Source organism: Hypanus sabinus, unplaced genomic scaffold, assembly GCF_030144855.1.
Source record: "Hypanus sabinus isolate sHypSab1 unplaced genomic scaffold, sHypSab1.hap1 scaffold_437, whole genome shotgun sequence".
In the NCBI taxonomy this organism is placed as follows: domain Eukaryota; kingdom Metazoa; phylum Chordata; class Chondrichthyes; order Myliobatiformes; family Dasyatidae; genus Hypanus; species Hypanus sabinus.
Window position 1 is genome coordinate 232,294 of NW_026781312.1, and position 26,542 is coordinate 258,835.

At 37.4% G+C, this 26,542-nt stretch overlaps 1 protein-coding gene across 8 annotated transcripts in view; it reads left to right on the plus strand.

Annotated features, from left to right (window-relative positions):
* The window catches only part of LOC132388937 (rho guanine nucleotide exchange factor 12-like), a 181,374-nt gene extending 160,022 nt beyond the window's left edge, over positions 1-21,352 (plus strand). For 4 of the 8 annotated variants that reach the window (XM_059961344.1, XM_059961347.1, XM_059961348.1 and 1 more), the window contains 2 exons: positions 7,026-7,089; positions 21,036-21,292. In XM_059961344.1, coding sequence (XP_059817327.1) covers positions 7,026-7,089; positions 21,036-21,139 — 168 coding nt within the window. In that variant the 3' untranslated portion in view covers positions 21,140-21,292. Of the gene's footprint in view, positions 1-7,025; positions 7,090-17,323 lie in introns of all 8 variants that reach the window. The other 4 variants (XM_059961346.1, XM_059961349.1, XM_059961345.1 and 1 more) reach the window with 3 other exon arrangements.
* The last annotated feature ends 5,190 nt before the right edge of the window (positions 21,353-26,542 follow it).

The window sequence follows — 26,542 nt, forward strand, 5'->3', positions numbered from 1 at the left end:
AATAAACACCTGTTGAATTAGACAATAAATGTAAGTGACCATGCACCTATATACTTATCTGTTGATTTTGACCTACAATCAAACAATACTATCTGAAAACTATATTCAAGTCTACTCAATGATCCGTACTTTAAGGAACAAATTTTAAAAAGAAATTGGTCTTTACTTAGAATTTAATGATAATGGAGAGGTTTCACCTCCCATTGTATGGGATATATTAAGAGGGAAAATTATAGCAATATCTTCATATAAGAAAAAAATAAGGAATATAACATCAGAGGAATTACAAATTAGGCTGAAGGAACTAGAGAAAAAATACAAATTGAATTTGGCACAGGATACATTAAGGGAAATTAAAAGAATTAGGAAGGAAATTAATAGTTTGGCTACGCAAGAGATCAGGAAAAATTTAACATTTCTGAAACAGACATTATGAAACTGGATCGAAATCTATGAAAATACTGGTGTGGAAACTGAAAAAAAAAGCAGAAAATACAATTCATAGATAAAAAATAAGCTATGTGAAATTCAAGAAGCTTTTGAAGTATTTTACAAAACTCAATATTCCAAAGTTCCAGGGGGAAGCATAACCCAAAATGACACCTTCTTGAATTCTCTAGAGTTATCCACTTTAAGCGAAGAACAAAATAGAACGATGACTGCTGACTTAACTGAAGTTGAATTAAAGGCTGCAATTAGTAGCCTTAAATTAAGCAAGTCACCAGGATCAGATGGGTATACGACAGAGTGGTACAAAGAATTTAAAAATGAGTTAATTCTTGTTTTACTCCCCACACTGAACTGGACTCTAAAAAAGGCAGAAATGCCACCCAGTTGGAAAGAAGCGATAATCTCAGCTATACCGAAAGAAGGCAAGGATAAAATGGAATGCAGGTCATTTAGACCAATATCCGTTCTTAATGTAGATTATCGATCATATACCTCCATCATGGCCAACGATTAGAGGAGTTTCTACCCATGCTGATACGTAATGATCAGACAGGTTTTATACGACAACGCCAGACACAAGACAATATACGAAGGACACTTCACATTATGGATCATATACAAAAAATAAAATCGAAGCAATAGTGATAAGCATGGATGCTGAAAAGACATTTGATTCGGTTAATTGGAATTTTCTTTATAGAGTTTTACATAGATTTGGTTTCCAAGACACAATTATTAAAACTATACAGGCACACTGTGACAACCCTACTGCTAGGATTAAAATCAATGGATATTTATCAAATAGTCTTACCCTAGAAAGGGGCACGAGACAGGGTTGTGCATGGTCACCACTACTCTTCACATTATATCTGGAACCATTAGCTCAATACATCAGAAAATGAAAATATCAGGGGAATTACTATTAAAGGGACAGAGCATAAATTGGCTTGTTATGCGGATGACATTTTGATCTATCTAGGGCAACCAACATACTCTTTACCTAAATTGATGCAATCCTTTGAACAATATGGTCAATTATCACGATACAAGATCAACATAGATAAAACCCAATTACTTTCATATTACTATAGCCCACCAAAAGAAATTGAAAGTAGATACCCCTGGGCATGGCACACAGAGTCTTTCAAATATTTGGGCATCATTATGCCAAAAGATTTGGCAAAATTATCAGAATGTAATTATCAGCCTTTGTATATAAAAAAAATTAAGGAAGATGTGGCAAGATGGAACTGATTCCTTTTTTCAGTCTCAGTTCAAGGATTGAGTCTATTAAAATGAACATACTGCCCAGACTGCTATATCTCTTTCAGACCCTACCAACAGAGATTAATCAAAATCAATTCAATGAATGGAACAAAATGCTACCAAGGTATATTTGGCAGGGTAAAAGGCCTAGAGTTCATCTCAGAACTTTGCAATTAGCAAAGGAAAGGGTGGATGGGGCATACCTACTCTTAGAGATTATTATTTTGCAGCACAGTTGAGAGCTGTGGTATGTTGGTGTAAACCATCATATGACACTCAATGGAAAAATATTGAAGATCAGGTACTTCTCATCCCCATACAAGCAACTTTAACTGATAACAACCTGCAAAGGTACGTAAATTCTATTGATAACCCATGGGTGAAATTGACTTTTAAAATATGGAAAACTACTATAAAAGTATAATCTATAGGGAGATATTGCAATTCTTAAATGACTCGGATTTTACACCAAATAAATTGGATGCTAGATTTAAGGACTGGACAGCTAAAGGAATAGCAGTTCTTTGCAACATAATGAAAGAAGGAACACTGTTCAGTTTTGAAATGCTAAAGAGAAAGGCTTATTAGAAAAACAAGTTTTTTATTGTTATTTACAGATGCAACAGTATGTTAATAAGACACTTAAAAATGTAACCAATGCAAGTAAATGCTTGATAGAGCTATTTAGAAAAAGCGTATAAATCAGATAACAGTAGTAGAATCATTTCAAGCATGTATAAGGGGTTGTCAAATCTTAAAATACATTCGACTTCATACGTTAAAACAAAATGGGAGGAAGAAGGAGGGATAATTATATCTGAGGAAGAATGGACAATAATATAGAGATATCAATGGAAGTGTACCAGTTCACAGAAATGGAGGGAGTTTGGATGGAAAAACTTGAGATTTTATTGCACCTGCTCAGAAGTCCCATAATGATAGTAACCTTCCTGTTTGCTGGAGAAATTGTGGAAATCAAAATGCAAATCATTATCATATTGTTTGGGACTGCCCTGTTATCAAAGACTATTGGAGGGGGATACACAATGCCCTACAAATTGTTCCAGCTTATGATTAACATATGTTGTTATCTCCTCCATTTTGTAAATGTTCATTGTAATGTCCATCCATGCATTTAAAGTTGGGCTCTCCTGTGATAACCATTTCCTAGTAAGAGTCTTTTTACCAGCCACCAACAGTATATTTGTTAAATATTTATCTCTTTTCAACCATTCTTGAAGTATATATCCAAAATATATGGTTTTACTCTCTAAGGGTACAGGTACAGTTTGGTATCCACGGGGATTGGTTCTGAGACCCCCCGTGGATACCAAATACGCAGCTCGTCCCTTATTTAACCTATCTTTAAATCTTTAAATGTGAAATACAGTCGGCCCTCCTTATCCACAGATTCTGCACGCGCGGATTCAACCAACCGCGGATCGGGAAAACCCAGAAGTTCTCTCTCCAACACTCACTGTTTAAGCATGTACAGACTATTTTTCCTTGTCCTTATTCCCTAAATAGTACAGTAAATACAACTATTTACATAGCATTTACATTGTATTAGGTGTTATAAGTAGTCTAGAAATGATTTTGAAGTACAGGCAGTCCCCGGGTTATGAATGAGTTCCGTTCCTGAGTCCGTCTTTAAGCCGGATTTGAAGTCGGAAGAGGTACATCCAGTATTATTTATCGTCAGTTAGTCAAACATTTTTCTTAGTACATAGTACATATTTTACCTATCTATGCATATAAAACATTAAAGAAACATATGAATTTCAATAATTAAACTACTGCGTTGCTTAGTAATAATTGTAGCTTTCATCAGGGCACAGCCTTTCACATGCTCCATTAAAATTGTTCCAATCGTTGACCGACTGTAGCCTAACGCTTTTCCAATGACCGATGGTGTTTCACCTCTTTCCGATCACTTTATTATTTCCACCTTATTTTCAAATGTGATCGTGATTATTTTTGTGAACAGAAACGCTGCGGATTCAGAGCTGCACCGCCAGGTCCAATGTCCACCGCACTGAGACAGGTTAAATAAGGTCTGGGGTTGTGCTGGGTCCTAAACACCACCTCACTGAGCAGGTTAAATAAGGGACGAGCTGCGTTTTTGGTATCCACGGGGATTGGTTCTGAGACCCCCCGTGTACCCTTAGAGAGTAAAACCATATATTTTGGATATATACTTCAAGAATGGTTGAAAAGAGATAAATATTTAACAAATATACTGTTGGTGGCTGGTAAAAAGACTCTTACTAGGAAATGGTTATCACAGGAGAGCCCAACTTTAAATGCATGGATGGACATTACAATGAACATTTACAAAATGGAGGAGATAACAACATATGTTAATCATAAGCTGGAACAATTTGATTCATACTGGGAAAAATGGTTTAACTACAAAATGCCTCATAGGCCTGATTTTATTCACACAAATCAATGAATCTGTTGTAAAAAAAAAAGATCACTCCCTACTTGTACATAGTTTTTTTTCCTTTTACTTGTTTTTTCTTTCCATTCTTTTCTATAAGTGTATACCTCCGATAAATACTTTATGGAGATTTGTGATATATATGGTTATATGATATATATGTACAATGTCTGAAATACATCTTATGGAAATGTTTGTTTGTTGATGAACTTCAATAAAAAGATAAATTACAAATCAATGACAAACAATGTGAAAAGTGGTGGTCCTAATATTGACCCTAAGGAACACCACTAGGCTCCATCATCAACCAGAAAAGGCTCCTTTTATTCTACTTACTATCTCCTGCCTGTCAACCATTCCTCTATCCAACCCACTAACTTTCCTGTAATGCCATAGGATTTTATCTTGTTAAGCAGCCCATGTGTGGCACCTTATCAAATGCCTTCTGAAAATCCAAGTAAATGTCTTTCCTTTGTCACCCTGCTTGTTACTTCCTCGAAGAACTTCCAACAGATTTGTCAGGCAAGATTCTCCTTTATGGAAATCATGCTGGCATTGACATCATCAATCTCCAAATACCCTGAAATCTCACCCTTAATAATAGACTTCAACACTTTCCCAACCACCGAGATTAGGCTAACTGGCCTCTAATTTCCTTTCTTTTGCCTCCTTCCCTTCTTAAAGAATGGGGTGACAATTGCAATCTTCTGGTCTTCAGGTACCATGCCAGTATCAAGTGATTCTTGAAAGATTCATGACCAATGCATCTGTTATCTTTTCAGCAATCTCCTTTAGGAATCTAGGATGTAGTCCATCTGGTCCAGGTGAGTTATTATCCTGAAGACCTTTTCATCTGCCTAGCACTTTCTCCTTTGTATTAGAAATGGCACTCAAACCAGTTCCCTGACACTCAACGACCTCTAGCATACTGTCCCCAGTACTACCTCACCAGCACTGTATTTTCAGTGGTCCAGTATCAACCCTCACCTCCCTTTTACTCCTTATATAACTGAAAAACTTCTGGTATCCTGATTTATATTATTGGCTAGTCTGCCCTCATATTTCATCCTTATAGCTTCTTAGTTGCCTTTTGTTGGATTTTAAAAGCTTTCCAATCATCCAACTTCCCATTGTGGAAAAGTACCAAAATTACCTGTTTGTCCCCCTGACTATAGAGTTCCCTATTACTGCTGCTATCCTCTCAGTTCCCTGCCCTTCCATTGTTGCATCCTCCAAGTAGGTCATTCCCCCCCAAAAATGTACTCAAAATGGAGTAATTGAGGGGGTAGCCATAGGAGTGCCTCCACTACTTGATGTTCTCCTTTCCATCTCCTGATTGTCACCCATTTATCTATCCCTGTAACTCGTGTCTATCACTGATTTATTTTCCCTAACCAGCTGAAAGTCATTGAGCTGCAGCTTCAGTTCCCTAACATAGTCTCTAAGGAGCTGCACGTGGCCATCAGGGAGGTTGAGAGTCTCCTGGAAATCCCACATCTGAAACCCAGAACAGAATAGAAAAGGTTTACCCATTATTCTTTAAATATGAGATAAATAATGAACTTATCTACATACCTTGCCTCTGCCTGTTCTAACTGAAGCCTTGTTGAGCTAAAGCCTTGCTATTCAGCTTAAGATTTCTCCGCTAGGCAGTACCTCTCTTTTATAGAGACTTTTTAAAAAGTTGGTCCTGCACGGAATAGTCCTGTGTGTCTGCGGAGTACTCCAATCAATGACATCCCTCGAAAACTTCCTGCTTTTTAAATCCTTTGCCAGACCTGAGTGAGAACGCTCCTGTTACTACAACTTTTGCCATCCTCCAGTCTTCTGCTACTACTCCTTTGGCCAGTGATTATACAAAATCATCTTCAGCATCACAGCATTCACTTGCCTTGCTTCCTATATTAACCCTGAGTATACCCTATATGGCCACATGTACTTGTCTTTCATAATGTTCTTAACTACCTCTTTCTTAACCTCCACATGCTCCAGCACGTTATGCTGTTTTACTCTGACCTCATGTTCATCAAGGTCCTTCTCACTGAACAATGTATTCTGAACAATTCACAAAATTCACAGGGGAGAAAATTTAGGACGGAGATGAGGAGAAACTGTTTTTTCCAGAGAGTGGTGAATCTGTGGAATTCTCAGCACAAGGAAGCAGTTAAGGCTTCTTCAGATAGGGGAATTAAGGGTTATGGGGAAAAGGCAGGTAGATGGAGCTGAGTTTACAGACAGATCAGCCATGACCTTATTGAATGGTGGGGCAGGCTCGATGGGCCGGATGGCCGACTCCTGCTCCTATTTCTTATGTTCTTATTCTCTCAATTCTGTATAATTCTCCACTTGGCCTTGAATGGTTAGGAACCTGCTTAATAATCGCACTCAGTGATACTGAAGCTGAAGCTGCAGATATCTCCATAGACTTGTGCTTTCCAGGAATGGGATATGAGCAATAACCAAATAAGGAAGTTCAAAACACGCAATCCAAGTTGCTTTTCCCTGCATGTCTTAAACTCATCATTGTTTGTTTCACATCGTTAAGTATTGAAATGAAAACAGTGATATTTCCAGGTAATTTAATGAAAATGATGCTTGAAAATGAGAATCGAAGGCAACAAGAAGAAAATTACATGAAGAGTAAAGTTTCCTTATGAGCAGAATTATTTTCAGTGAGAGAGTGTATAAAGGCAAAAATGTTTACACAAGGCTGAGGGGAACTTCTTTTCAAATGGTCACTAGTCCTGGAGTAGACTTGTTCTTCAGAGTTCTAATGTGAGGGGAAATTGACCTGCACTCTGCAGTATTACTAACTAACTGAAGTCAATCATTGTGTCTGAACCTATTCTTTTACCATTTACTTCAGGAGTTGGAGCTGGAATATTACAGTCAGTATGTTCCTGAGTCTACAGCTTCACATGAGCCAACAGGTATGTGTCTGATTTCATTATTCAGATTCAACAGAAAGAAAATGATTATGGTCTACAATGGTACTTCATAGCTATGAGCTGCCCTGTCTTGATTCAGGATCATTCCTTTAGATAATGTGATAATGGAAATCAGAATTATAGCGGGTAAGATGCTGTAATTTAGAACTTAGCACACATCACCCAACAACTGTGGTAGGAGAAGCAGTTATTGTTTAGGGTTAGGTTTTAGATTTGCAGTTAAATCCTTTATTAAGAGCAAGATTAAAGGCTAACTTTGAGGAGATGCAAAAGGATTTAGAAGGAGTGTATTGGGACAGTTCGTTTTATGGGAAGGATGTAATAGAGGAATGGAGGTCATTTAAAGGTGAAATTTTGAGGGTACAGAATCTTTATGTTCCTGTTAGGTTGAAAGGAAAGGTTAAAAGTTTAAGAGAGCCATGGTTTTCAAGAGATATTGGAAACTTGGTTCAGAAAAAGAGAGAGATCTACAATAAATATAGGCAGCATGGAGTAAATGAGGTGCTTGAGGAATATAAAGAATGTAAAAAGAATCTTAAGAAAGAAATTAGAAAAGCTAAAAGATATGAGGTTGCTTTGGCAAGTAAGGTGAAAATAGATCCAAAGGCTTTCTACAGTTATATTAATAGCAAAAGGATAGTGAGAGATAAAATTGGTCCCTTAGAGAATCAGAGTGGACAGCTATGTGTGGAGCCGAAAGAGACGGGGGAGATTTTGAACAATTTTTTTCTTCAGTATTCACTAAGGAGAAGGATATTGAATTGTGTAAGGTAAGGGAAACAAGTAGGGAAGTTATGGAAACTATGACGATTAAAGAGGAGGAAGTACAGGTGCTTTTAAGGAACATAAAAGTGGATAAATCTCCGGGTCCTGACAGGATATTCCCTAGGATCTTCAGGGAAGTTAATGTAGAAATAGCAGGGGCTCTGACAGAAATATTTCAAATGTCATTAGAAACGGGTACGGTGCCGGAGGATTGGCATATTGTTCATGTGGTTCCATCGTTTAAAAAGTGTTCTAAGAGTAAACCTAGCAATTATAGGCCTGTCAGTTTGACGTCAGTGGTGGGTAAATTAATGGAAAGTATTCTTAGAGACGGTAAATATAATTATCTGGATAGGCAAGGTCTGATTGGGAATAGTCAGCATGGATTTGTGCATGGAAGGTCATGTTTGACAAATCTTATTGAATTTTTTAAAGAGGTTACGAGGAAAGTTGATGAGAGTAAAGCAGTGGATGTTGTCTATATGGACTTCAGTAAGGCCTTTGACAAGGTTCCACACGGAAGGTTAGTTAGGAAGGTTCAATCGTTAGGTATTAATATTGAAGTAATAAAATGGATTCAACAGTGGCTGGGTGGGAGATGCCAGAGAGTAGTGGTGGAAAACTGTTTGACCGGTTGGAGCCCGGTGACTAGTGGTGTGCCTCAGGGATCTGTACTGGGTCCAGTGTAGTTTGTCATATACATTATTGATCTGGATGATGGGGTGGTAAATTGGATTAGTAAGTATGCAGATGATACTAAGGAAGGTGGCGTTGTGGATAATGCAGTAGGTTTTCAAAGCTTGCAGAGAGATTTCGGCCAGTGAGAAGAGTGGGCTGAGCGATGGCAGATGGAGTTTAATGCCGATAAGTATGAGGTGCTACATTTTGGTAGGAATAACCCAAATAGGACATACATGGTAAATGGTAGGGCATTGAAGAATGCAATAGAACAGAGTAATCTAGGAATAATGGTGCATAGTTCCCTGAAGGTGGAATCTCATGTGGATAGGATGGTGAAGAAAGCTTTTTGTATGCTGGCCTTTATAAATCAGAGCATTGAGAATAGGAGTTGGGATGTAATGTTAAAATTGTACAAGGCATTGGTGAGGCCAAATTTGGAGTATTGTGTACAGTTCTGGTCACCAAATTATAGGAAAGATGTCAACAAAATAGAGAGAGTACAGAGAAAATTTACTAGAACTTTACCTGGGTTTCAGCACCTAAGTTACAGGGAAAGATTGAACAAGTTAGGTCTTTATTCTTTGGAGCATAGAAGGTTGAGGGGGACTTGATAGAGGTATTTAAAATTATGAGGGGGATAGATAGAGTTGACGTTGATAGCTTTTTCCATTGAGAGTAGGGGAAAATCAAACAAGAGGACATGAGTTGAGACTTGGGGGCAAAAGTTTAAGGGTAATACGAGGGGGAATTTCTTTACTCAGAGAGTGGTAGCTGTATGGAACGAGCTTCCAGTAGAAGTGGTAGAGGCAGGCTCGGTATTGTTATTTAAAGTAAAATTGGATAGGTATATGGACAGGAAAGGAACGGAGGGTTATGGGCTGAGTGTAGGTCGGTGGGACTAGGTGAGAGTAAGCGTCGGCATGGACTAGAAGGGCTGAGATGGCCTGTTTCTGTGCTGTAGTTGTTATGTGGTTATAAGATGACTGAACACTAAAACTTTTAGGATCTGATAAATCTTATGGTTTGTTTTTGGAAATGATTGAAGTAATTGATAGATGATGTTGATGAATGTTTTGTTCTATGGCCTTTACATTGTATTATTCAGATAAAACAATGGATGTTGTTCACTTGGATTTCTAAAATGCCTTTGACAAAATGCAACACATGAGGCTGCTAAAAATGATAAGAGCCCATGGTATCACAGGAAAGATACCAGCATGGATAGAGGATTGGATGACTGACAGGGAACAAATGTGACCTTTTCTGATTGGCTACCAGTGACTAGTGGTGTTCCACAGGACTCTGCACTGGATCACTTCTTTTTACATTATATGTTGGTTATCTGGATGATGAAGATAATGCCTTTGTAGCCAAATTTGCAAATTTACAAAGCTACATAGGTGGAAAGGTGGACAATGTTGTAAAAGCAGGAAGGCTGCAGATAGACTTAGATTAAGAGAATGGGCAAAGAAGTGTAGATGGAATATAATATGTAGAAGTTATGGCCTGTACTTTGGTAGCAGGACTAAAAACAAGGACTATTTTCAAAATAGAGAAAATTAAGGAATCGGGGTGCAAAGGAACTTGGAAATCCTTGTGCAGGATTTCTTAAAGGCTAACGCAGGTTGATTTAGTAGTAAGGAAGGCAAATGCAATGTTAGTGTTTATAGAGAGGATTAAAAATACAAAATCAAGGGTGTGGCCTTATAAGGCATTGATCAGACTACATTTGATGTATTGTGAGCAGTTTTGGGCCCCTAATCTAAGAAAGGATTTGCTGCTATTGGAAAAGGTCCAGAGGAAGTTCAGGAGAATTATCTTAGAAATGAAAGAGTTAATATATGTGGAGCATTTAATGGCTCTGGGCCTTTATTCACTGAAGTTTAGAAAAATGTGGGGAGATCTCATTGAAACATATTAAATCTTAAGAGGTCTAAATGGAGTGAATGTAGAGAGGTTGTTTTCTAGGGTACTGCCTCAAAATAGGACATTCCTTTAGAGCAGAGGTGTGGAGGAATTTCTTTAACTAGAGGATGGTATATGGAATTCATTGCCACAAACAGCTGTGGAGGAAAGTCTTTACATATATTTAAAGTGGACATTGATAGCCTCGTGATTAATAATGGAGTCAATATTTCAGAGGACAGGAGAAATCTGTCATGATAGAATGACAAAGTACAGTCAATGGGCTGAATGCCTTAACTCTAGACCTATGTCTTGTATAGCATGGAAACAGTTCATTCAAAGTATCCAGATCCTTCTAGAGATTATATTTTTAGTAACTTGTTTATTTTCAATTAAGTTTTAGATATTTTCATAATCCACTATTCCCTTCTTCCCTCTCCTGTTAGGGTTTCTTCTTAAATATGAGAGTTAACTTTCTTATCGCTCTTTGTTAAACAAATTTTTTCTTGGTATCTCATTGGTAATGCTTCTATCCCATCCTCCTCTCTCCACATCACCCCCTTCCACCCAAACTCCAGTCATGTTCCTTATAATCTCTGTATCAAAATATTACAATTTTTAACCCCCTGGGTCTTTCTCAGCCGTGTTTCCTCAAGAGAAAATGAAAATATATTCAACTTTACTTGACAGTTTGCATTTTTGTCAGCTTTGTGCATCCATTGCCTCTGCATCCTTTGGATAACATGGAATCAAACACTGTGGTCATGAGGTTTTGAGTAACTTTCTTACTTTTCACTTCTGTTACTCTACAAATTAAATCCTTATGCTTAGTTTGTCTTGCAAATCTGCAATGTAATCAAAATCAGAATCAGGTTTATTATCACTGGCATGTGATGTGAAATTTGTTAACTTAGCTGCAGCAGTTCAATGCAATACATAATCTAGCAGAGAGAAAAAAATAAAAATAAAATATAAACAAGAAAATCAATTGCGTATATTGAACAGATTATTTTAAAAACTGTGATTGAACTGTATATTGAACAGATTATTTTAAAAAAAGTGAGGTAGTGTCCAAAGCTTCAAAGTCCATTTCGGAATCGGATGGCAGAGGGGAAGAAGCTGTTCCTGAATCACTGAGTGTGTGCCTTCAGGGTCCTGTGTCTCCTACCTGATGGTAACAGTGAGAAAAGGACATGCCTTGAGTTCTGGAGGTCCTTAATAATGGATGCAGCCTTTCTGAGACACTGCATTCTGAAGATGTCCTTGGTACTTTGTGGGCTGGTATAAAAGATGGAGCTGACTAGATTTACAACCTTCTGAAGCTTCTTTGCAGTATGCAGTAGCCCCTCCATACAAGTCAGTGATGCAGCCTGTCAGAATGCTCTCCATGGTGTAACTATAGAAGTTTCTGAGTGTATTTGTTGACAAGCCAAATCACTTCAAACTCCTAATAAAGTATAGCCACTGTCTTCCCTTCTTTATGACTACATCAATATGGTTTTAATGATTAGTGTACTTGAACTCTTAAATAACCCTGTTCTGCAATCTGATGTAGATTTGAATGTTATTATAACCTTCCTACAAAAATGCATTGATTTGTATTTCATTTCCCATGATTCCCCAACTCTGCTAGTATATCAATGAAGTCATACAGCATACATTGATTGTCAAGTATTTATCCATTGACAGTCCCATTCAAGATACTTAAAATATTGTAAGATTTATTACCTTCACCCAAGCAGAATGTTCCTGATTCCGATCATACTCTGGGTGGAAAACAAAAATTCCTGAACCATCGACACCCCCACCTTAAACTCATGGAGTATAGAGATCAAAGATCCAACTGAAATTTAAAACTTACTATGTTGTACCTTGTGTAGCTACACATTTATCACATCTACCTTGTTATTCTTATGTCACTAGTAAGTGGATCTGGAAGTAATTTGGAGGTTACAGCTTTACATATCCTGGTCTTTAATTTGCAAACTAGCTTCATAAATTAATGTTGTAGGATCTTATCTATATTTTTTACGTATGTGGACTACAACCCAGGATGTTTTACCCTCTGCTTTTCACAGTACCCTGCAAGATGTATCTGTGCTGTCATTATTTATAACATCAGAGCTCATGTCAGGTTTTTTACCCCGGGTATTGAAGTTCAATCACTGTAAATCTCCCAATTATTTCTCCTTGTGCAGATGAACTATCCATAATGTTGTTAATTTGCCTGTTCAGTTACATTCACCCCACTACATTCTCCACCATAAAGTGAGATGCACTCTTAAGATTTTCATGACCGCCTGCCTGACATCCTATAATTTGCTGTATTAACCATATAACCATATAACAATCACAGCACGGAAACAGGCCATCTTGGCCCTCCTAGTCCGTGCCGAACTCTTAATCTCACCTAGTCCCACCTACCTGCACTCAGCTCATAACCCTCCACTCCTTTCCTGTCCATATACCTATCCAATTTTACCTTAAATGACACAACTGAACTGGCCTCTACTACTTCTACAGGAAGCTCATTCCACACAGCTATCACAAGTAAAGAAATACCCCCTCGTGTTTCCCTTAAACTTCTGCCCCCAACTCTCAAATCATGTCCTCTCATTTGAATCTCCCCTACTCTCAATGGAAACAGCCTATTCACGTCAGCTCTATCTATCCCTCTCAAAATTTTAAATACCTCGATCAAATCCCCCCTCAACCTTCTACGCTCCAATGAATAGAGACCTAACTTGTTCAACCTTTCTCTGTAACTTCTGAAACCCAGGTAACATCCTAGTAAATCATCTCTGCACTCTCTCTAATTTATTGATAACTTTCCTATAATTTGGTGACCAGAACTGCACACAATATTCTAAATTTGGCCTTACCAATGCCTTGTACAACTTTAGCATTACATCCCAACTTCTGTACTCAATGCTTTGATTTATAAAGGCCAGCGTACCAAAAGCCTTCTTCACCACCCTATCTACATGAGACTCCACCTTCAGGGAACTATGCACTGTTATTCCTAGATCTCTCTGTTCCTCTGCATTCCTCAATGCCCTACCATTTACCCTGTATGTTCTATTTGGATTATTCCTGCCAAAATGTAGAACCTCACACTTCTCAGCATTAAACTCCATCTGCCAACGTTCAGCCCATTCTTCTAACCGGCATAAATCTCCCTGCAAGCTTTGAAACCCACTTCATTATCCACAACACCTCCTACCTTAGTATCATTGGCATACTTACTAATCCAATTTACCACCCCATCATCCAGATCATTTATGTATATTACAAACAACATTGGGCCCAAAACAGATCCCTGAGGCACCCCGCTAGTCACTGGCCTCCATCCCGATAAACAATTATCCACCACTACTCTCGGGCATCTCCCATCTAGCCACTGTTGAATCCATTTTATTACTCCAGTATTAATACCTAACGACTGAACCTTCTTAACTAACCTTCCATGTGGAACTTTGTCAAAGGCTTTGCTGAAGTCCATATAGACTACATCCACTGCCTTACCCTCGTCAACATTCCTCGTAACTTCTTCAAAAAATTCAATAAGGTTTGTCAAACATGACCTTCCACGCACAAATCCATGCTGGCTACTCCTAATCAGATCCTGTCTATCCAGATAATTATTAATACTATCTCTAAGAATACTTTCCATTAATTTACCCACCACTAATGTCAAACTGACAGGTCTATAATTGCTAGGCTTACTTCTAGAACCCTTTTTAAACAATGGAACCACATGAGCAACACGCCAATCCTCCGGCACAATCCCCGTTTCTAATGACATCTTAAAGATCTCCGTCAGAGCTCCTGCTATTTCTACACAAACTTCCCTCAAGGTCCTGGGGAATATCCTGTCAGGACCCGGAGATTTATCCACTTTTAAATTTCTTAAAAGCGCCAGTACTTCCAGCTCTTTAATTGTCATAGGTTCAATAACTTCCTTACTTGTTTCCCACACCTTACACAATTCAATATCCTTCTCCTTAGTGAATACCGAAGAGAAGAAATCGTTCAAAATCTCACCCATCTCCCTCGGCTCCACACATAGCTGACCACTCTGATTCTCTAAGGGGCCAATTTTATCCCTCACTATCCTCTTGCTTTTAATATAACTGTAGAAACCTTTCGGATTTACTTTCACCTTATTTGCCAAACCAACCTTGTATCTTCTTTTAGCTTTTCTAATCTCTTTCTTAAGATTCCTTTTACATTCTTTATATTCCTCGAGCAATTCCTTTACTCCATGCTGCCTATATCTATTGTAGACATCCCTCTTTTTCTGAACCAAATTTCTAATATCCCTTGAAAACCATGGTGCTTTCAAACCTTTAACCTTTCCTTTCAATCTAACAGGAACACAAAGATTCTGTACCCTCATAATTTCATCCTTAAATGACCTCCATTTCTCTATTACATCCTTCCCATAAAACAACTTGACCCAATCCACTCTCTCTAAATCCCTTCGCATCTCCTCAAAGTTAGCCTTTCTCCAATGAAAAATCTCAACTCTAGGTCCTATCCTGTCCTTCTCCATAATTATATTGAAGCTAATGCTATTGTGATCAGTGGACCCGAAGTGCTCCCCAACACATACATCTGTCAGCTGACCTATCACATTCCCTAACAGGAGATCCAACACTGCCCCATCTCTAGTCGGTACTTCTATGTATTGTTGCAAAAAACTATCCTGCACACATTTCACTCTAAACATTTCAAACTCTAAACCATCCAGCCCTTTTACAGAATGAGCTTCCCAGTCTACGTGTGGAAAATTAAAATCTCCCACAATCACCACCTTGTGTTTACTACAAATATCTTCTATCTCCTTACACATTTGCTCTTCCAACTCACGCTCCCCATTAGGTGGCCTATAATACACTCCTATCAGTTTTACTACACCTTTCCCATTCCTTAATTCCACCCAAATAGCCTCCCTAGAGGAGCTCTCTAATCTATCCTTCCAAAGCACCGCCATAAGATTTTCTCGGACAAGCAATGCAACACCTCCTCCTCTGGCCCCTCCTACTCTATCACACCTGAAGCAACTAAAGCCAGGAATATTTATTTGCCAATCACACCCTTCCTGCAACCATGTTTCACTAATAGCTACAACATCATAATTCCAGGTATCAATCCACACTTTAAGCTCATCCACCTTTCTTACAATGCTCCTAGCATTAAAATAGATACATTTAAGATACTCTCCACCCCCTCCTCTCTTTCCATCCCTAACAATGCATTCAAATTTATTATCCTTTTCTTTCTTCTCCCCTACATCTTCGGGCTGAGCGCATCCGTTCTCCATCACCTGCCTTTCCTCCCTCACACACAGTCTACTTACTTGCTCTACTGGTGAATTAACCTCCTCTCCCATAGTTTCCTCAAATTGATTCCCGCCCCCCCCCCCCATCTTACTAGTTTAAAGTCCGCCCTGTAGCCCTAGCAAACCTCCCCGCTAGGATATTGGTCCCCCCAGGATTCAAGTGTAACCCGTCCTTCTCGAACAGGTCACGCCTGCCCCAGAAGAGGTCCCAATGATCCAGAAACTTGAATCCCTGCCCCCTGCTCCAATCCCTCAGCCACGCATTCATCCTCCACCTAATTCTATTCCTACTCTCACTGTCGCGTGGCACAGGCAGTAATCCCGAGATTACTACCTTTGCGGTCCTTCTTCTTAACTGCCTTGCTAACTCCCTATACTCTCGTTTCAGGACCTCTTCCCCTTTTCTTCCTATGTCATTGGTACCTACATGTACCATGACCTCTGGCTCTTCACCCTCCCACTTCAGGATATCTTGGACGATCAGAAACGTCCCGAACCCTGGCACCAGGGAGGCAAATTACCATCTGAGACTCCCGATCACCTCCACAGAACCACCTGTCTGAACCCCTGACTATTGAGTCCCCTATTACTATGGTCCTCTTTCTTCTATCCCTACCCTTCTGAGCTACAGGGCCGTCCTCTGTGCCGGAGGCTCAGCCACTGTCACTTCCACCAGGTAGGCTGTCCCCCCCAACAGTACTCAAACATGAGTACTTATTGTCAAGGGTTACAGCCACTGGGGTACTCTCTAGTACCTGCCTCTTCCCCTTCCTGACTGTAACCCACCTATCTGCCTCCCGTGGCCCCAGAGTGACCACCTGCCTGTAACTCCTCTCTATCACCTCCTCACTCTCCCTGACCAGGCGAAGGTCATCGAGCTGCAGCTCCAGTTCCCTAACTCGGTCCCTCAGGATCTGCAGTTCGGCGCACCTGGCGCAGATGTGGACGTCCGGGAGGCTCGGAGACTCCAGGATCTCCCACATCCGACACCGAGAACAACAAGCTGCCCTCACACTCATACTTCCCGAAAAACTGAAAAATATTAGTATTAATTATCCTCCTATATTTCAGTTACAAAGTCTAAATTATTGATACATGTAAATTGTAAGCAGTGGTTTCAACACAAATCATTGTGAAACATTTACTGAGCTCTAACACACCCTTGGTGTGAACCCATATGTTGTGTATTAGTGTATATTTTACCAAAAACTAGTTTGTGTATTGTAATGATGAACAGAGCTGCAGCAAGTTCATCCAGCAGATGATTGCTCCAAATTCCAGCATCTACACTCTTTTCTGTCTCTATAATCATTAATTTAGGTAGCAAACTTATTTGGAAGACTCTAATTATTTTGGTGAATTTATTTTCATGGAAGGGGTAATGGAATTGTGGAATAACATGAGATTAATAAAAATAGGAGATGGGTGCATCAGGTGATGGGTTTGAGTGAAATAATGTGAAGATCTGATTTAATATAAACTATGTAATAGGTTGAAGAAATATCTCTGTTCTCTCTACAGGAGACAGTTAATGTAATTTATTCAAAAGTGGAATCAAGTCAGGCTTCGTAAGCATATGGGTGCTTGGAGATGACCCCTTGAAGCTTCCACTAGCTCTAGACTTCGGAGATATTTGTGGAACTGATTGTTTTTTCAAATGCTGATTTTTGGGTCATTTTTTGGATGGTGTATCACTGACCCCTGCCTGTATTGGTGTATCTTGCAGTTATGGGTGCAACTTGGTTTAATTAATGCAGTTGCTTTCTTTTGTACACATCTCTTTTCAATTATAGAACTGATCTTGTTCCCCACATCTCCTAAAACCAGTCTACAGTAGTTCAGCAGAAAGTCAGCTTAGAGTTTGATGAAATGAAGATACATTTATTTGTATTCACTTGCTGATAAATGCAATTGTTTTGTTATAAGTTTTATTTCTGTAGTGTTTTTAAGCTGATTTGCAAATGAAGATTAAGATCCAGTTAATACAGGGAGTCTGTCTGGATTTCCAAACTTGAGAACAGTGGAATAGACAGCTGGGGTGTTAGACAGTTACCATCCAATCAGTATCAGAGAGTTACTACACTACAGGGGTGTGAGAGTAAAACTTTGTGTGTGTGTCTTACTGTAGAACTGTGTTGCGAGACAGTAACTACTTAGGAGGCAAAAGAAAATTGGGTAAGAGAGGGTTAATGCACAGAATGACAGTTGTTTCATGGGGTGTAGTTACTGGACTTCAAAGATTTGAGTGAATGTAAGAGAGAAAAAGTTAGTGCGCAATTATTGAGAGAAAGATAATGCACAGAAAATGCAAGGGAGAACAGGTATGTGGAGTGTGAAATAGATGGGGCAGGCAGAGTGTGAGTGAGGTAGAGACCGTATTAAGACTGGACTGCAAGAGTGATTGCTATTATACAGTTCATCACTACAGAAAAGCTCCAGATAGCTAAGCCAGGTTCAAGATCCACATTACTTCTGCTGTCACTACTCTAATTGGGGCTATGCACCAAAGCTGCTTTATGGCAAAACCTACACTCAAAAGAAAGTATCAGTTTAGGGATTCTCTTGTCAGGAGAACCACTAAAATCCTAACTTGACTTTCCTCTGGGCATGAAATGTGTTTGCAGCATACACTATATTCAATGTACTTAAGTATCTGGCAAACAGATCCATCCTTCACATCCATGTTGTCAGGGCTGTCACACCATATTTCCTCTGATGCTGATCTCTCACTGATTCTATGGTGTTGAAGCAATTTGGTCACAATTTACCAGAGCAGATTTTTGACACTCATTGGAAAAGTTGTGATGAGCACTGGGTCTGGCACTACCCCTTCCTGCCAGAATTTTGTTTATAAATCATTTGCATTTAGAGTATAACCATATGCAAACAGTTCCTACACACTGCAAGTTCCTTTCAGTTACATGACTATATTGCTCTGTACAGAAACAGCGGCTGTAACCAAGTCTACTTGTTAGACACTGATTCCACTGCAATATCAAATCATAATTTCTGTTTTATAAATCCAGAATAAGCTGTGCAGTTTGATACAGATGGTAAAATATGAACGAAACAGAGATCTGCTTCCAATGGATGTCAGTGCTAACTATAACTAAAACTGATACTTCAGGTCTCCAATAAATTTCCTCACAGCACTCTTTGGAGAATGTGCTGATTTGGTGTGAGTGCATTACCTAAATTGCATATTGCCCCTAACATGAGTACAGATCTTCTCAAGTCACATTGTTGCCCTGTTCATCACCTTCCACCACACACTAACCATGCTGCCTCTTGAACTAGTTTTATTTGTCTCTATGTCATATTTCAATTAGTTTAACTAACTTCATAAAATTGCATCTCATTTAAGATTTAGTAATGATAATTATGTCACTTGGGAGAAAAAGCAAATATAATTCTGTTCTGGGTTCTGGGTTTTAATGTTTCATTATAATTAAATTGCTTTAGTATAATTTAAAAAAAAGCTGTGGCAGAAAGAGTTGCTTTTGTTATCTTTGACCTAATTTGAAATGTATCTGACCGCTTCTTAAAGCTTAATTTTTCAGTGTCACTGCCCATGAGTTTTTAAACACTGCAGAGGCACCAAATCTTCCTCGGGTGTGAATTCTAACTGCATAGATTTTTGGGAATGAATGGGTTCCACTTGCTTCAAATTTCACATGCTAACATTGGCTGTCATTGGGTTGGGGTCAGGAGATACTGATTTTCCATAAGGGATGAATTACACAGGCTTTTAGCTTTTTAAGCTTTGGCAATAATTGTGTCCCTGGAGGCAACGTTGTTATGAGGCAATTTTCCTCTAATACAGTCATAACTTTAGAATGTTCAGTAGGCAAGCAAGTATGATCCAAGTACTTATGACATAAATTCTTGGGGCTGCAGCAATCCTTTCACTGAGCCAAACTGAGAAGGTGTATCACTGAAAATATTCGGCCAACTATTTGTGATGAGAGATCACATAGGAAATATATCTGGTATTTGTCACATTAAGTAAGGTTATTTGCCATAATTGCATGTAGACTAAGAACTTAATTTTTGATTAGTTCTGAAGTTCAGTGAATTGAAAGTGCTTTGAATCAGAATGTATTTGCAATACATCCTTTATTTCAGTTTTTTACCATCCTAGGCACAACAGTCAAAAGTTAAAATACAACTTGCAACAGTCCTAGCAGTTTATTTTTGGAGTGAAAGAACAAGTTATAACTCTGTAAAAATGCATTACAGTATCCTGTTATAGCAGTATTTCACTACAGAAGTATTATTTAAAATTCAATTGTTCAAAGTAAAATTTATTATCAGAGTACTTGCATGTCATCACATACGTGATGCTAAAATGCTTTCTCTGCAGGAATATTCAGTAAATCTATTGAACAGTAAATGTAAACTGTAAGCAAACTGTAATGCAGATATAAATAAATAGCAATAAATAATAAGCATGAAGTAACAATATAACAGAGTCCTTAAATAAATATAGTTATCCCCTTTTGTTCAAGAGCCTTATGGTCGAGAGATCATAACTGTTCTTGAAACTGGCAACTTGAGTCCAAGGCACTTGTACCTTCTATCTGATGGCAGCATGAGAAAACAGCATGGCTTAGGTAGTGTTGATCTTTGATAATGGTTGCTGCTTTTCTACGGCTGCGTTTCATATAGATGTTGGGAGGGTTTAATCTGTAATGTTTGTGCTGGCTCTTCTACCTTTTGTAGGATTTTCCTCTCAAAGGCTGGGTGTGCCCATATCAGGCCATAATGCAGCCAGCCAACACACATCTATAGAAGTTTGCCAAAGTTTTTTGATGACATACCAAACCTCCACAGATTCCTGAGGAAGTAGTTTGTGTTTTGTGTTTTCTTCGCAATTTTAATCACATGTGGGCCAAGGACAGGTCCTCTTAAGATAGTGACATTCTATGGAAGTATTGAATAAAAGGCCTCCAAGTTTCTGCAAATTTAACCGAGGGATCAAAGGTACCACTTCTAATTTTTCTAAGTTTAAACAGGATATGGTTTGGGAAAACCATTGAGATGTAGTTGGAGGATTCATCTCTTTCCAATTCAATAAAATAGATCTTCTAGCCACTAAAGTAGCAAATGCAATCATCTGCCGAGCTGCAGAGGGCAGATCAATCATTGGTAAGCTAAAAATTGCAGTGATAGGGTGAGGTTGTAAATCAATGTGCAAAACTATAGAGAATGTATTAAAAATATCTTTCCAAAGCTTTTCCAGAAGATGGCAAGACCAAGACATATGAGTCAGAGAGGCTACCTCAGAGTGACATATCGGATTTATATGACGGTAAAAACAAGCTAATTTATCTTTAGACGTATGAGCCCTATGCACCACTTTAAATTGAATCAACTTATGTTTAGCACACATAGAAGAAAAATCAACTAATTGAAGAATTTTCTCCCATTTCTCTATAGGTAAAGAAAGTTGAAGTTCCTTCTCCCATTCATTTTTAATTTTATCTGATATATCTGTCTGTATATTCATAATCATATCATAAGATTGCTATTAAACCATTTTGATAAGGTTTTAAGCCTAAAATGTTTTCCATGATGTCGGTTGGATATGAAATTGGAAAAGTAAGTAACATGATATTCAAAAATCTCTGATCTGAAAAAATAGAATCTGGGCAAATTATTAGACAACTGTACAAATGACATTGAATAGTCATCCAAAAGTAAATCACGAAAACATATTATGCCCTTCGTTTTTCATACCAAAAAGGCTTGATCCATGAGAGTTGAAAGAAAAAGTTAGATATAATAGGACTTGATAAAACAAATTTATTCAAGCCAAAAAAATTTATGAAACTGAAACCATATTCGTAATATATGTTTATTTATTGGATTAACCATTTGTTAATTCAATTTAGAAAGAACCCAGGGAAGCTAAGTCCCTAAGATGGAAACCAGTGAAAATCCTTGTGCAGATTTACATTCAAGGTTGACCCATTGTGAACTGACATTAACATCTACATCTTGTGTCCAAAATAATAAATAACAAATATTAATTGCCCAATAATAAAATTTTAAATTCAGCAATGCCAGACTGCCGTTCTGTTTAGATTTCTGCAAGTATTTTTTACTTAACCTAGGATTTTTATTCTGCCATATATAAGACAAAATTTTAGAGTCAATAGTATCAAAAAAGGATTTAGGAATTGGTACCACTTGGAAAAGATATAAAAATTTAGGTAATATAATCATCCTGATAGCATTAATTAGACAGTGAGGACCATTTAGTAAGCAATTGTTTGACCTGGTCTATTAAAGGTAAAAAATTGACGTTAAATAAATCCTTATGTTTTTCATTAATCTTAACACCTAAATAAGTAAAATAATCCATAACCAATGTAAATGGTAAATGTCTATAAATTGGAACTTGCATATTTAAAGGGGAAAGTTCACTCTTATTAAGATTCAGTTTGTAACCAGAAAAGGTACTAAACTGAGCGAGCAAGGGTATAACAGCAGGAATGGATTTCTGAGGATTTGAAGTATATAATAACAAATTGTCTGCATATAATGATAACTTGTGTATCACATTTCTGAGGGTAATGCCAAGTATAGAAGGTGAGTTACAAATAGCAATAGCTTAATGGTTCCAGGACAATATCAAATAACAATGGGCTAAGAGGACAGCCTTGCCAAGTGCCCAGAAACAACTGAAAAAAAGGAGTTCTTATTAACCCAAGATATAAATTGCAAGCTAAAATTAAATTTCTCAAGCGTACTAAATAAGTATGGCCATTCAACTCAATCAACCGATTTTTCAGCATCCAATGAGATGACACATTCTGGAGTTCTAGATGAGAGAGTATAAATAACATTCATTAATCTAATAATAAAGGACGAAAAGCCCTTTTTAATAAATGCGGTCTGATCGACTGAACTAATTTGAGGCAAACATTCTCCAATCTAGTTTGCTACTATTTTCAAAATGATCTTAGAATTCAATAAAGATTTAGGCCTATATGGTGTGCATTCAGTGGGATCTTTATCTTTTTTAAGAATTAAGGAAATAGAGGCACCATAAAAAGATTGTGGTAATTTACCTATAAATAATGCATCCTTAAAGATTAAGAGTTTTATTGGACCAAATTATTGGAATACAACTTCCACATAATCCAATATTATTTTTACTAGGTGATATTGAAGGGATAAAACCGATACCTAAATTGAATAAATATCAGAAAGAATTTATAAAAATTGCATTGGCAGTAGCCAAAAAGGCTATTGCAGTTACTTGGATATCGGATACATATTTAAGTATAGATCGTTGGAAGAAAGAAATTTATAGCTGTATTCCACTTGAAAAAATTACTTATAATTTAAGAGATAAATATGAAATATTTTTGAAAATTTGGCACTCTTATTTAAAAAAGACAGGATTAAATATATAGGTGCTCTGAAGATGAAATAATTGGTCATTAGGGGAAAGAAATAAATATACATATTACAAACTCCGTGGAGCATGTGGGGATCTTCCAATATCCAGGCATTCTTTCTTTCTTTCTTTTCTTTTTTTTTCTCTATAGGGATGCTAGGGGGGAGGGGGGATGGGTAACATACATTTCTTTTTCTTACTTTATTTTGTAACTACTTGAAATACAATAAAAAAAAAGTTTATAAAGATTCTACATATCCAGGGAGAAAATATAGTAGAGGAGGATTTAAAAACTTCTACTGCATAACCATCTGGACCAGGTGCTTTACTTGAATTTGTCGTAGTTTCTTGAAATGACCAGGAGATGCAGACGATTCCTCGAGAAGTTAAGCCTTTATATGAACTTGTCACTGACTGCTCCCTGAGCCCGGATACACAGCGTTTTTTATAGCCATTTCTTATCTCAGTTACACTTCGGCCTTATCAGCATACCCAAACATTCTTCAACAGTTTATCACCAAGATATCACCTCCCAACCTGCCACCATTACTTTTCCCAGTCAATCTAGTTCCCTCCCTGTCTATAATTCAGGCCATACAATCTCTGCTCCCTGGCCACTGTTATCTCTCTATCAGCTATTAACGTTGTCTGTTCTATCCATTTTTACTAGCTATTAACCCATTCCATAGTATATAGGTTACATTTCAGCTAATTTACAGTACATAGAATATAGTTCAATTAATACACCGGTTAATTATAGATGATGAATCTAGTAAACTAATATATAGTAAATGCGTATGTAAGAGTATATGTAAATAATATATTGGCTACATAGCTCAATTAATACATGGCTGGTACTACCATTTCAGGTATATATTTCTCAATAAATTCATCGAAGTAGCATCTTTTATTTCTTATTCCGTAATAGGAGCATCTAATACTAAATGTTCATTAGGTGATAATTTTGGAACATTCAATTTCCTTAAGAATTCGTGCATTATAGTGAGGTCATCAGGAAATACTGATTGATATAAGGAGGTATAAAATTCTTGAAAAGATTTGTTTATCTCATCATGATCAACCGTCCATCTCACTTATGAATTTTAATAATCTGACATTTAACCAAGGTAGATTTCAATGGGCTAGCCAATAGTTTACCAGATTTATCACTGTGTATAAAAAAATTGACTCCTAGACTTAATTGATTTTCAACTGAAAATGTTAAAAGTAAACTATACTCCATTTGAAGTTCGACCCTTTTTTTTATGATGGTGCTAACTAGCAGCAATAGATTATATCTTCTCAGTAGCTTTAATCTTATCAACCAACATACAAATCTCTTTATTAATTCATTTTGTTTTCAGTCCAGCAGAATATGAGATAATCTGTCCATGGATGTATGCTTTAAAAGTATCCCATAAAATCCACTGGAAATTTCTTCTGTAGAGTTTGTTGAAAAGAAGAAATCAATCTGTTCCTTAATGAAATTCACAAAGTCTAAGTCTTGTAGTAATACAGCATTGAATCACCATTGTCCAAAACTAGAAGGTGTATCCATTAATTTAATGGAGAGTTTCAGGGGTGCATTGTCAGAGATGGCAATGGAATCATAATTGCAGTCAGTAACAGAGGGAAATAAACTAGAGTCAATAAAAAAGTAGTCAATTCTAGAATCACTGTGATAAACATGGGAAAAGAATGAAAAATCTTTATCCTTTGTATGTTAGATCCTCCAAATTTTTGAAATTCTAAAATCAAGCATAAAGGAATTCATGAGGTAGCAGATTTATTCAGAAGCACATGATTAGACTTAGATCCATCCATTGAATGATTTGAACAGCAATTAAAATTTCCCATTATCAACATATAGTCATTTAAATTGGGAAGGGATGTAAATAGTTGTTTAAAAAATACAGGATTATCACTATTTAGAGCATAAACATAAACCGTAACCAGTTTTTTTATTAGAGTAGGCCAATAATTAACAAAAGTCTACCATTCTGATCCAAAATTGTTTCGTAGTGAACAAATGAAATTGAAGATTCTATAAAAATAGAAGCTCCTTTCACTTTAGCCTGGGAATCTGAATCGTATTTTTGGTCTTCCAAAACCTACAAAAAATGCTGATTATCCTCTTTCTTCACATGAGTTTCTTGTGCAAAGATAAATATGGACATTCATTCTGTGGAATACCTTGAAAAAAATTTTCTGTTTAATCGGATGGTTAAAACCGTTTGTATTCCACAAAACAAAATTGATAATCTTATGCATTATAGTAAAACCAGTAATATAGTACATAAAGGGTTAACCAGAATACAAACTCATGAAGTCGGAAGAGGAAAAAAGGTTCAAAGAGGAACAGGAAGTTACGACATATCGGACATTTTAGTAGTTTCAATTACTAGCCCAGGTGAAAAAATCTAATCTAAAAAGACAGATTACCCACTTCCCCCACCCACAAAGACCCAGAAATAAGCCAGAGATTGGCCAAGAGGTAAACTAAATCTAATTCTAACCCCATCTCTCCTGATGGCTGCCCAAAAGATAAAAACATTTAAAGAAAAGCTACCCATAATCCAAAAATTATGACGAAAGTTATCAAAAAAAGAGCAAGAAGAAAAATCTACCACAATTTTTTAAAGAAAAGGTTTCAATCTCAGAACAGAGTACTAAAATACTAATATTTCAGAAAAAAGAGAAAGCAAGCACCAGTTCAAGTTGATTATTTTCATGCATAAATAATTAAAAAATGATGCAGCATGAAAATAAGATCTTGTGAGAAGAAAGCCAGATGACATCTTAAAATGTAAAAAAAAGAGAGCGAATGTATCTGTTCAAAAAAAATTGAACAAAATAGCTGCTAAATAGTCCCAATTTTTTTTTAAAAAAAACAGAATCCCAAAAGAAAATGGAAAAGTTAGTCTAGAAATAATCTTTATCCGTGAGGGATTGGTTCCGGGACCCCTCGCGGATGCTCAAGTCCCTTATTCAGCCTGTCTCAATGCGGTGAACATTAGGACCCAGCGGTAGAAATCTGAATCCGCAGTGTTTCTGTTCACGAAACTAATCACGATAACAATTGAAAATAAAGTGGAAATAATAAAGCAATCGGAAAGAGGTGAAACACCATCGGTCATTGGAAAAGTGTTGGGCTATGTTGGTCAATGATCAGAACAATTTAAAGGATAAAATGAGAAAGGATGTGCCCCTATGAAAGCTACAATTATTACTAAGTAACACAGTGGTTTAATTATTGGGTTTTGATCCTTCACATCAACCCGGCATGGTGGATTGTGATCTGTCACTAGATCAAACTCGGGAACTTCCCGAAC